General features: G+C 45.8%; 1 protein-coding gene across 2 annotated transcripts in view; it reads right to left on the bottom strand.

Moving 5' to 3' along the window:
- ryk (receptor like tyrosine kinase) overlaps positions 1–12896 on the bottom strand; it is a 492414-nt gene that overhangs the window by 78137 nt on the left and 401381 nt on the right. For both annotated transcript variants that reach the window (XM_072474977.1, XM_072474976.1), the window contains one exon: positions 9956–10065. In XM_072474977.1, the coding sequence (XP_072331078.1) occupies positions 9956–10065 (110 nt within the window). The remainder of the gene's footprint in view (positions 1–9955; positions 10066–12896) is intronic.

Genomic DNA, 12896 nt, shown 5'->3' with positions numbered 1-12896 from the left:
AGGGCACTTGGCACAGAAGATGGCTGCCTGACACACATGATAGAGACACAGAGAATAAAGCAGACATAACTGATGCCTGGAGCCCAGTGGGACAGATAGGAACAGATCCAGGACAAAGGGAGCCAGACAGGAAGATTAAGAAATACATAAATGCGGGACACCACTTGAATAAAGCTGACTTCAGCCAAGGTGTACTCAATGATATGCTAATACGAATGTCTTGGGCCATTTCCTAAAACAAAGGGACAATCAATACTGCTTTTCTGCTGCTATCTGTAACCTGTAACCTCTTTAACTATAACCATGTGTAAATGGCAAAACGCTTACAAATAGCGATGTACAATCTATAAAATATTTAAAGATAACAAGGTGATAATTGCTTTGTATCTGGGCTCATTGTGAACCCAAAGTATAAAATGAATGACTGCCATTCAAACCACGAGAAAGGATCGCTACCGTACCGCGGGGTACGTACGCTTTCTCCCGAAGCTTCGTGTAACAATAAACTGCACTGATTGAACACAGCAAGTCTGACTCCCGAAGTGGTTGATTTTCCCACAACAAAGGGGTTGTCAAATTTTGTGGTGGACGGGATTGGAAGATTTTGCCATAGACTATTGGTTTGATGGCATTTCTGCCTCATTTTCTTTAAAAGAAAACTGAATGAAGACTTAATTTGTCACAGGATCCCAGAATCCTCTATTCTGTCTAACTTCACTGTGCAATGCACAATGCTCAGAACAATTTCCATTTAATTTTCACAATGGGTTCTAACACTCAACATTTTCAGACAGTCTGGATTTTAATCAAATTAGCCTGCCTGAAGTGTGGAAGATTTTGTTTGCACCCAAAGCTGGAAAGCACACGGTCTTTGACATGCCATGGTTTAACTAAATTTCTCGACCACCTTCCTCAGCAATGATTGGCAGTTTACTGATGGGCTACCACAAGTGCAGCTCGGGGTTGGCACCACTGTGAATGACCCAGAGGCTGACTGTCTCCTGATTCGCAGCTGGTTGTCGGGTTAATTATGGAAGGTCATGGGTGCAAATTGTACGAGGTCTTGGGGTAAATTAATGGTGACTGCTGTTCAGCATAAAGTTCCGAGTGTCATACGTGCTTGCTTTTTTCATGGTACAGGAAGCGTTTCCACATCTGACGCATTGGTTATTGTGTCCGTCTTCCTCCATTCTTGAACTTGAGCCACAATAAGCTCAAACATAAGTGAAATTGATCCCTGCTTCCCTGAATTCCACTCAACTGGGTTGTACTGACAAACACTCACCACTCTGCATTTCCTGTCCCCAAAAGACACAATCTTGACCTTTGGCCAATTATAAATCAGCATCAGGACAACCTGAACGGCAACATGATTTTTCAGGCTCCCAACTCACCCATACATTAAAGTCAGCAAACAGGACATTTGAACAACTTTAAGTAAAATGTCAGGGTACCTAATGTTTAATGAAAATTCAGTCCGAGCAAAGCTGGGATGTCTGGTCACCCAAATTTGTCAAACAAAGAACAAAGAAATGTACAGCACAGGAACAGGCCCTTCGGCCCTCCAAGCCCGTGCCGACCATGCTGCCCGACTAAACTACAATCTTCTACACTTCCTGGGTCCCATCCTATTCATATATTTGTCAAGATGCCCCTTAAATGTCCCTATCGTCCCTGCTTCCACTACCTCCTCCGGTAGCGAGTTCCAGGCACCCACTACCCTCTGCGTAAAAAACTTGCCTCGTACATCTACTCTAAACCTTGCCCCTCTCACCTAAACCTATGCCCCCTAGTAATTGACCCCTCTACCCTGGGGAAAAGCCTCTGACTATCCACTCTGTCTATGCCCCTCATAATTTTGTATACCTCTATCAGGTCGCCCCTCAACCTCCTTCGTTCCAGTGAGAACAAACCGAGTTTATTCAATCGCTCCTCATAGCTAATGCCCTCCATACCAGGCAACATTCTGGTAAATCTCTTCTGCACCCTCTCTAAAGCCTCCACATCCTTCTGGTAGTGTGGCGACCAGAATTGAACACTATACTCCAAGTGTGGCCTAACTAAGGTTCTATACAGCTGCAACATGACTTGCCAATTCTTATACTCAATGCCCCGGCCAATGAAGGCAAGCATGCCGTATGCCTTCTTGACTACCTTCTCCACCTGTGTTGCCCCTTTCAATGACCTGTGGACCTGTACTCCTAGATCTCTTTGACTTTCAATACTCTTGAGGGTTCTACCATCCACTGTATATTCCCTACCTGCATTAGACCTTCCAAAATGCATTACCTCACATTTGTCCGGATTAAACTCCATCTGCCATCTCTCCGCCCAAGTCTCCAGACAATCTAAATCCTGCTGTATCCTCCGACAGTCCTCATCGATATCCGCAATTCCACCAACCTTTGTGTCGTCTGCAAACTTACTAATCAGACCAGTTACATTTTCCTCCAAATCATTTATATATACTACAAAGAGCAAAGGTCCCAGCACTGATCCCTGTGGAACACCACTGGTCACAGCCCTCCAATTAGAAAAGCATCCTTCCATTGCTACTCTCTGCCTTCTATGGCCTAGCCAGTTCTGTATCCACCTTGCCAGCTCACCCCTGATCCCGTGTGACTTCACCTTTTGTACTAGTCTACCATGAGGGACCTTGTCAAAGGCCTTACTGAAGTCCATATAGACAACATCTACTGCCCTACCTGCATCAATCATCTTAGTGACCTCCTCGAAAAACTCTATCAAGTTAGTGAGACACGACCTCCCCTTCACAAAACCGTGCTGCCTCTCACTAATACGTCCATTTGCTTCCAAATGGGAGTAGATCCTGTCTCGAAGAATTCTCTCCAGTAATTTCCCTACCACTGAAGTAAGGCTCACCGGCCTGTAGTTCCCGGGATTATCCTTGCTACCCTTCTTAAACAGAGGAACAACATTGGCTATTCTCCAGTCCTCCGGGTCATCCCCTGAAGACAGCGAGGATCCATTGTCGTTGCAATGTGTTAATTAACTAGTTTTGAAATAATGCTTTTAACTAATAAAGAAAATGTAATTAAGATAATACTTTTTACAAAACATATTAGGTTTCTTGCCAATATTCTCCAAATCACACTGCCAAGAGAATAACTTTTAGCGTTGCTGGGCCTTTCATGAAGATATTTTTCATCCTTTCATGAGATGTGAGCTTAACTGGCTGGGCCAGCATTTATTGCCATCCCTAATTGTCCTTGGGAAGGTGGTGGCCTTCTTGAATCGCTGCATCCACAGTGCTGTTACAGAGGGAAGTCCAGGATTTTGTCCCAACGATGTGAAGGAATGGTGATTTATTTCCAAGTCAGGATGGTGACCACTTGTAGGGGAACTTCAGCTGGTGGTGCGCCAGGTATCTGCTGCCCTTGTTCTTCTAGATGATAGTGGCCTTGGGTTTGGAAGGGGTTGTCGAAGAAGGCTTGGTGAGATCCTGCAGTGCATCTTGTAGATCGCGCACACAGCTGCAACTGTGCGTTGGTGGAGGGAGTGAAACTTTGTGGAAGGGGTACCAATCAAGTAGGCGCTTTGTCCTGGATGGTGTCGAGCTTCTGCAGTGTTGTTGAGAGTTGCATTCATCCAGGTAAGTGGAGAATATTCCAATACACTCCTGACTTGTAGGTGGTGGATGGGCTTTGGTGCGTCAGGTGCTGAGATACTCACTGCAGGAATTTGAGCCTCGAACTGCTCTTGTAGCCACAGTAATTATATGGATAGTCCAGTTCAATTTCTGGACGTAATTCCTCGGCTGTTGATAGCGGGTGATTCAGTGAGGATAATGCCATTGAATGTCGCAGGGGGTTGGTTAGATTCTCTCTTCTTGGGGATGGTCATTGCCTGCACTTATATGGTACAAATGTTACTTGCCATTTGTCAGCCCAAGACTGGATATCGTCCAGGTCTTCCTGCATTTGGCTATGGAATAATGGGTCAAATGCTGCTTGATGTCAGGGGCAGTCACCTCACCTCTGGAATTCAGCTCTTTTGTCCCTGTCTGAACCAAGGCTGTAATGAGGTCAGGAGCTGAGTGATCCTGGCAGAACCCAAACTGATTGTCAGTTAGCAGGTTAGCTCAGTAAGTGCCACAGCCGTGTTGATGGCTCCTTCCATCATTTTATTCATGATCTCGAGTAGACAGATGGTGCGGTATTGGCTGGGTTGGATTTGTCCAGCCTCTTGTGTACAGGAGCCCACATTGTCGAGTAGATGCCAGTGTTGTAGCTGTACTGGAACGGTTTGGCTAGGGGCGTGGCAAGTCTTCAGGACTATTGCCGGAATATTGTCAGGGCTCACAGCCTTTGCAGCATCCAGTGCCTTCAAGCACTGCGTATCAGTGTGTCTCATATGGAGTGCATTAAATACTCATTAAGTACTCAGTCCAATTTCAGTCCTTTCAGACTACTTAACTGGTTGATACAATTGAGTGACGATAGTCACCCAAGGTCAGAATTGACCCCAGGTCCATGGCGCTGTGAGGCAGCAGCACGAGGCACTGTGCCACCGTGCTGCCTGGAGTCACATGTAGGCCAGACCATGCAAGAGTAACAAATTTCCGACCTGAGGAACATCAGTGAACCGGTTTTACGACAATCGACAGTGATTTCATGATCATTATGACCAAGACTTGCTTTTAATTCCAGATTTGTTAATTGAATTGTTGCGCTTCAAACCCTTGTCACCAGAGAATTAACCTAGACGCCTGGATCTAGCCCAGTGGTAATCTCGACTGGCAAGATTACCACTGCCACCACCTCTCATCAAGTTAGGATTTCCCCACTGCTTTGTGGAAATAAAGTCCACAATAACACCATTCATACTTACAAATCTCCAGGAATTGAATCAACATGGTTTGCACTGAGTGCTGAATTTGGTGCATTTGAGTGCTATAGTGCGAGTTTGGTGACTGAGGGAGTATAAGGCTTCATTTTTATCTAAAGTCTAGTCTTTCTTTTATTTAGTTAATTAACTTAAAAGTTGCTGTTTGGTTTAGAAGAAGGTGAATTTTCAATCAGCGTTAAACAAAGATTCTACTTGTAGGTACTTGCAGCTGGAGCTTGTTAATTAGTTAATTGGATGAGGTCAGTTTTCAGAGGCTAGATTCACAGTATAAAAGTGATCCCCTACAGTGCAGACTTTGTTTGTACTGAGTGCTGAATTTGGTGCATTTGAGTGCTATAGTGAGAGTTTGGTGACTGAGGGAGTGCTGAATTTGGTGCATTTGAGTGCTATAGTGAGAGTTTGGTGACTGAGGGAGTTAGGTGAGGCGGGAGTAAGGTGCTCCTTTCATTTCCATTTCCTACATTTCCTCAAAGAGCGTGAAGGGAGCCGGGAGTTTGCAGAGAGTGCAGCTGACTGGGAGCAGAGTCGGAGGGCGGACGTCCAATTGGTCCATAGGGCAACTATATTCTGTAAGGTAAGAGGGGATGGAGGCTAGGCCAGTTGCATGCTCCTCCTGTAGGATGTGGGTGGTGAAGGATACCACCGGTGTCCCCGCTGATTATACCTGCGGGAAGTGCACCCAACTCCAGCTCCTCAAAGACCGTGTTAGGGAACCGGAGCTGAAGCTGGATGAACTTCGGATCATCCGGGAGGCAGAGGGGGTGATAGAGAAGAGTTACAGGGAGGTAACCACACCCAAGGTACAGGACAAGAGTAGCTGCGTTACTGTCAGGAAAAAGAAAACAAACAGGCAGACAGTGCAGGGATCCCTCGTGGGCGTTCCCCTTCAAAACAAGTATACCGTTTTGGATGCTGTTGGGGGGGGGGGGGGGAATGACCTATCGGGGGGAAGGCCCTAGCGGCCAGGTCCCTGAGTCTGGCTCTGGGGCTCAGAAGGGAAGGAGGGAGAATAGAAAAGCAATAGTAGTAGGAGATTCAATGGTTATGGGAATAGATAGGAGATTCTGTGGTTACGAGCGAGACTCCCGGAAGGTATGTTGCCTCCCGGGTGCCAGGGCCAGGGATGTCTCGGATCGTGTCTTCAGGATCCTTAAGGGGGAGGGGGAGCAGCCAGAAGTCGTGGTGCACATTGGTACCAACGACATAGGTAGGAAAAGGGGTGTTGAGGTAATAAATGAGTTTAGGGAGTTAGGCTGGAAATTAAAAGCCAGGACAGACAGAGTTGTCATCTCTGGTTTGTTGCCGGTGCCACGTGATAGCGAGGCGAGGAATAGGGAGAGAGTGCAGCTGAACACGTGGCTGCAGGAATGGTGTAGGAGGGAGGGCTTCAGGTATTTGGATAATTGGAGCGCATTCTGGGGAAGGTGGGACCTGTACAAGCAGGACGGGTTGCATCTGAATCAGAGGAGCACCAATATCCTGGGAGGGAGGTTTTCTACTACTCTTCGGGAGGGTTTAAACTAATTTGGCAGGGGAATGGGAACCGGATTTGTCGTCCAGCAACTAAGGTAGCCGATATTCAGGACGCCAAAGCATGTAGTGAGGCAGTGGGGAAGGGAACACTGACAAAGAAGAGTACTTGCAGGCACGGAGATGGGTTGAAGTGTGTATACTTCAACGCAAGAAGCATCAGGAATAAGGTGGGTGAACTTAAGGCATGGATCGGTACTTGGGACTACGATGTGGTGGCCATCACGGAAACTTGGATAGAAGAGGGGCAGAAATGGTTGTTGGAGGTCCCTGGTTATAGATGTTTCAATAAGATTAGGGAGGGTGGTAAAAGAGGTGGGGGGGTGGTATTGTTAATTAGAGATAGTATAATAGCTGCAGAAAGGCAGTTCGAGGAGTATCTGCCTACTGAGGTAGTATGGGTTGAAGTCAGAAATAGGAAAGGAGCAGTCACCTTGTTTTCTATAGGCCCCCCAATAGTAGCAGAGATGTGGAGGAACAGATTGGGAAACAGATTTTGGAAAGGTGCAGAAGTCACAGGGAGAAGTCACAGGGTAGTAGTCATGGGTGACTTCAACTTCCCAAACATTGAGTGGAAACTCTTTAGATCAAATAGTTTGGATGGGGTGATGTTTGTGCAGTGTGTCCAGGAAGCTTTTCTAACACAGTATGTAGATTGTCCGACCAGAGGGGAGGCAATATTGGATTTGGTAATGAACCAGGGCAAGTGATAGATTTGTTAGTGGGGGAGCATTTTGGAGATAGTGACCACAATTCTGTGACTTTCACTTTAGTAATGGAGAGGGATAGGTGTGTGCAACAGGGCAAGGTTTACAATTGGGGGGAAGGGTAAATACGATGTTGTCAGGCAAGAATTGAAGTGTATAAGTTGGGAACATAGGCTGTCAGGAAAGGACACAAGTGAAATGTGGAACTTGTTCAAGGAACAGGTACTACGTGTCCTTGATATGTATGCCCCTGTCAGGCAGGGAAGAGATGGTCGAGTGAGGGAACCATGGTTGACAAGAGAGGTTGAATGTCTTGTTAAGAGGAAAAAGGAGACTTATGTAAGGCTGAGGAAACAAGGTTCAGACAGGGCGCTGGAGGGATACAAGATAGCCAGGAGGGATCTGAAGAAAGGGAGTAGGAGAGCTAAGAGAGGGCATGAACAATCTTTGGCGGTTGGATCAAAGAAAGCCCCAAGGCCTTTTACACATATGTGAGAAATAGGAGAATGACTAGAGCGAGGGTAGGTCCGATCAAGGACAGTAGCGGGAGATTGTGTATTGAGTCTGAAGAGATAGGAGAGGTCTTGAACGAGTACTTTTCTTCTGTATTCACAAATGAGAGGGGCCGTATTGTTGGAGAGGACAGTGTGAAACAGACTGGTAAGCTCGAGGAAATACTTGTTAGGAAGGAAGATGTGTTGGGCATTTTGAAAAACTTGAGAATAGACAAGTCCCCCGGGCCTGACGGGATATATCCAAGGATTCTATGGGAAGCAAGAGATTAAATTGCAGAGCTGTTGGCAATGATCTTTTCGTCCTCACTGTCAACAGGGGTGGTACCAGGGGATTGGAGAGTGGCGAATGTCGTGCCCCTGTTCAATAAAGGGACTAGGGATAACCCTGGGAATTACAGGTCAGTTAGTCTTACTTTGGTGGTAGGCAAAGTAATGGAAAGTGTACTGAAGGATAGGATTTCTGAGCATCTGGAAACACACTGCTTGATTAGGGATAGTCAGCATGGATTTGTGGGGGGTAGGTATTGCCTTACAAGTCTTATTGAATTTTTTGAGGAGGTGACCAAGCATGTGGATGAAGGTAAAGCAGTGGATGTAGTGTACATGGATTTTAGTAAGGCATTTGATAAGGTTCCCCATCGTAGGCTTATGCAGAAAGTAAGGAGGCATGGGATAGTGGCAAATTTGGCCAGTTGGATAACGAACTGGCTAACCGATAGAAGTCAGAGTGGTGGTGGATGGCAAATATTCAGCCTGGATCCCAGTTACCAGTGGTGTACCGCAGGGATCAGTTCTGGGTCCTCTGCTGTTTGTGATTTTCATTAATGACTTGGATGAGGGAGTTGAAGGGCGGGTCAGTAAATTTGCAGATGATACGAAGATTGGCGGAGTTGTGGATAGTGAGGAGGGCTGTTGTCGGCTGCAAAGAGACATAGATAGGATGCAGAGCTGGGCTGAGAAGTGGCAGATGGAGTTTAACCCTGAAAAGTGTGAGGTTGTCCATTTTGGAAGGACAAATATGAATGCGGAACATAGGGTTTACGGTCGGGTTCTTGACAATGTGGAGGAGCAGAGAGATCTTGGGGTCTATGTTCATAGATCTTTGAAAGTTGCCACTCAAGTGGATAGAGCTGTGAAGAAGGCCTATGGTGTGCTAGCGTTCATTAACAGAGGGATTGAATTTAAGAGCCGTGAGGTGATGATGCAGTTGTACAAAACTTTGATAAGGCCACATTTGGAGTACTGTGCACAGTTCTGGTCGCCTCATTTTAGGAAGGATGTGGAAGCTTTGGAAAAGGTGCAAAGGAGAATTACCAGGATGTTGCCTGGAATGGAGAGTAGGTCTTACGACGAAAGGTTGAGGGTGCGAGGCCTTTTCTCATTAGAACGGAGACAGATGAGGGGCGACTTGATGGAGGTTTATAAGATGATCAGGGGAATAGATAGAGAAGACAGTCAGAGACTTTTTCCCCAGGTGGAACAAACCATTACAAGGGGACATAAATTTAAGGTGAAAGGTGGAAGATATAGGAGGGATATCAGAGGTAGGTTCTTTACCCAGAGAGTAGTGGGGGCATGGAATGCACTGCCTGTGGAAGTAGTTGAGTCGGAAACATTAGGGACCTTCAAGCAGCTATTGGATAGGTACATGGATTACGGTAGAATGATATAGTGTAGATTAATTTGTTCTTAAGGGCAGCACGGTAGCATTGTGGATAGCACAATTGCTTCACAGATCCAGGGTCCCAGGTTCGATTCCGGCTTGGGTCACTATCTGTGCGGAGTCTGCACATCCTCCCAGTGTGTGTGTGGGTTTTCTCCGGGTGCTCCGGTTTACTCCCACAGTCCAAAGATGTGCAGGTTAGGTGGATTGGCCATGATAAATTGCCCTTAGTGTCCAAAATTGCCCTTAGTGTTGGGTGGAGGTGTTGACCTTGGGTGGGGTGCTCTTTCCAAGAGCCGGTGCAGACTCAATGGGCCGAATGGCCTCCTTCTGCACTGTAAATTCTATGATAATCTATGATGAATCTAGGACAAAGGTTCGGCACAACATCGTGGGCCGAAGGGCCTGTTCTGTGCTGTATTTTTCTATGTTCTCTATGTTATATGGTGATAAAAGTGAAATTAGTGATCATACTGATCTGGGAAATATTCAAACCCTTTCACACTTTCCATTCCGCAGCAATTGCAATTTGGGTATATTTTGCCATTCCAAATTACTACGCTATCCACAAGTGAACAAGATTTTTGAACATATGCCATTCAAGTTACTCAGGCAGTGTAAAAACAGAGGCCAATGAACTAGAAATTGTATGCGCAATTTCTTGTACTTACACACAATTTCTTGTAGCTAGGTCTTTATGAATAACTTCTCTCCTGGCCAAGTAACTCATCCCACAAGCAATCTGAATGGCCATATGTACAAGGTCCTGCTGGGATATTGCCTGTAAAAAATGCATGATAACAATTACTATGAATTAATCAATTTCAACAAAACTCAGTTAGTGCAAATTGAGATAGAATTATACAGCACCGGAGGCATAGGTTCAGGTAGTGGGCACAAAGAGAGAGATTCTCCATCAATGTTACAATGTTGTTCTCACCCAAGTGGTCAAGGTCAGTGAATTAATCCTCAAATGGCATATTCTACCAATTGCACCAACAGCCTCAAACTCCCCTCCATTCGCCACATCCCATTCACTCTCTCTCAATAGTGATTCACACCTCAAATTCATAGCATCAGGGCAGCACGGTGGCACAGTGGGTTCGCCCTGCTGCCTCACGGCGCCAAGGTCCCAGGTTCGATCCCGGCTCTGGGTCACTGTCCGTGCGGAGTTTGCACATTTTCCCCGTGTTTGCGTGGGTTTCGCCCCCACAGCCCAAAGGTGTAGGTGGATTGGCCACGCTAAATTGCCCCTTAATTGGAAAAGATTAATTGGGTACTCTAAATTTAAAAAAATCATAGCATCACCCCAACCTCAGACACTGAGCACTATCACAAGTCTCAAAGCGGCATGTATGTGGTCAATGGCACCCTACACAACGGGAAAGACCCAATATCCTACTGAAGCATGCTCTGTCTCTGATTATAACTGACATACCGCTTGAAACTAGTGGGAAATACTTCTTCCTTTCCAGATGGAGGGGACAGTGTTCATGATCATTGGAGTGGCTATGTCTGAGGCATGGGCAGCAACTGAACTGAAACCACAGAAGATGACAGTATACTGATATCCAATCCTCCTCTTCACTTCCCACTGATCCCACTAACTTTTCCGACAGATGTTTTAAGGATGCACCTCTCGCTTTTCCCTCACTGCGACCTGATTTTTGTGTCTCTCTCTTTTCAGATAATAAATAACTAGAATGTGGACAGGAAAAAGAGGCGGTAGAGAAAGAGCAAACTGATCAGGAAGAAACACCATCACCAACTCTGACCTGTGCAGCCACCAGCTCAGATACTAAGATGGTGTGTACTTCACACACAGCATAGAGGTTACATTTACATTGAGAGATTGGACCCGAGTGGGCTGCAGACAGGTCTGAGGAAAAGGTTGGCACAAATGCCATTACGTTGGGGAGACAGTGAAGTTACACATGAGTTCTATTGCAATGGGTTCAGATGTGGACTTCAACGGACGGAGTACAGAGGAAAATAAATGGGTATGCAGTCACTGCCAAGGAGCATGGAGGAGTTAAGAACCAACTTTCTACTGGCTTTTTGTTAAGCACCAACTTCCCACTGGCCTTTGTACAGAGCTTGGAACAAATTATAGTATGAAAATGGTGGTTACTCCATAAGAATAACTGCGGATCTAGACATGTCTGATGGCCAATGTCTCATCTTCAATTGCAGCAAAAACAGAAGCCATGCAACATAAAAGCACTGCAGTGAAACTTCATGCAAGTCCAGCTGGGATCCATGCTCGATCAGACTGCTGCCATCAGTGCTCAAAGGGGCTTTCAGAGCCTCAACAGTTCAGCAATCTGTGCTCCAGCAAAAACAATTAAGAATGTTTGTGCTGTTGCCCCAGAGAAGTTGCAGTGGCTCCGTAGAGCACAAACGTTTCCACCCCCTCTTAGGATGACAGCATTCACCCTTCTCCCATTGTCACTCCACCCATGCTTCTGCATGTGCCAAGATGATGCAGTCAAAAGCTAGAGTCAGAACTGTGAAAGGTTACCCTGCAAGGCTGCCTGCAGTCTCCCTAGTGTACGTAAACAGCCTTTCACCAGCCAAACTGCACAGCAGCATTAGGACAACCAAACTCCTGCTGAAGATGGGCATTAAGGGAATACGGAAGATGATTGGTTGACTTTTATACAGAATAAAGGACTGTTTTCTTCATGGCATTTTTTAAATTTCAGCATGGTGACCAAGAGGACTGGAGGAAGGGGGACATTGAGCGTTTATGCAATAGGGACACACCATGTTGAGTTTCAAAGGAGTAAGGAGAGCCTGGATGACCTCAACTTTAATGCTAGGAGTATCATAGAGAAGACAGTTGAGTTAAGAGCGTGTTTTGACACATGGAGGTGTGATGTTGTTGCCATCACAGAAATGTGGTTGAGGGAGGAGCAGGACTGGCACCTCAATATTCTGGGGAGAGGATCTTCAGGCAGGGCAGGGGAGGATGTAAAAGAGGTGGTATTGCATAATTAATTTAGGAGTCAGGAGGGACGATATCTTGGGAGGGTCTTCAAATGACACTTTGTGGGTAGAGCGTAGAAATAAAAAAGGGGCTCTGACACTGCTGGGAGTGTATTATAAACCAGCAAATAGTCAGCAGGCATTAGGGGAGCAGATATATAGACAATTCACTGAGGTGTATAAAAACAATAATGGAGTAATTATATCAGGGGATTTCAATTTCCCCAACATTAATTGGGATAGCCACATTTTAAAGGGTTTAGAGGGAGCAGATTTCTTGAAATGTATTCAAGAGAACTTTTTATATCTACATGTCAAAAGGTCCAACAAGGGATGGTGCAGTGCTTGACCTAGTTTCTGGGGAACAAAGCCGGGCAGGTGTTCGAGGTAAGAATGGGAAGTATTTTAGTGATAATGACCATGTTACTGTATGTTTCAAATTTGTCATTGAAAAGGAAAAAGATGGTCTGCAAAAAACATTTTGAATTGGGGGGGGGGGGGGGGCTAATTTTATTAAAATAAGGCAGAACTTGGCCGAGGTAGACAGGGAACAACTACCTCTAAGTAAATCTACAGAAGAACAATGGTGGGCGTTCAAAATGGAATTGGCGAGAGTCCAGGTGC

This window comes from Scyliorhinus torazame, chromosome 14 (assembly GCF_047496885.1).
Source record: "Scyliorhinus torazame isolate Kashiwa2021f chromosome 14, sScyTor2.1, whole genome shotgun sequence".
Classification (NCBI taxonomy): domain Eukaryota; kingdom Metazoa; phylum Chordata; class Chondrichthyes; order Carcharhiniformes; family Scyliorhinidae; genus Scyliorhinus; species Scyliorhinus torazame.
Note: the sequence above shows the minus strand (reverse complement) of the source record. Positions and strands in the feature narration are given on the sequence as shown.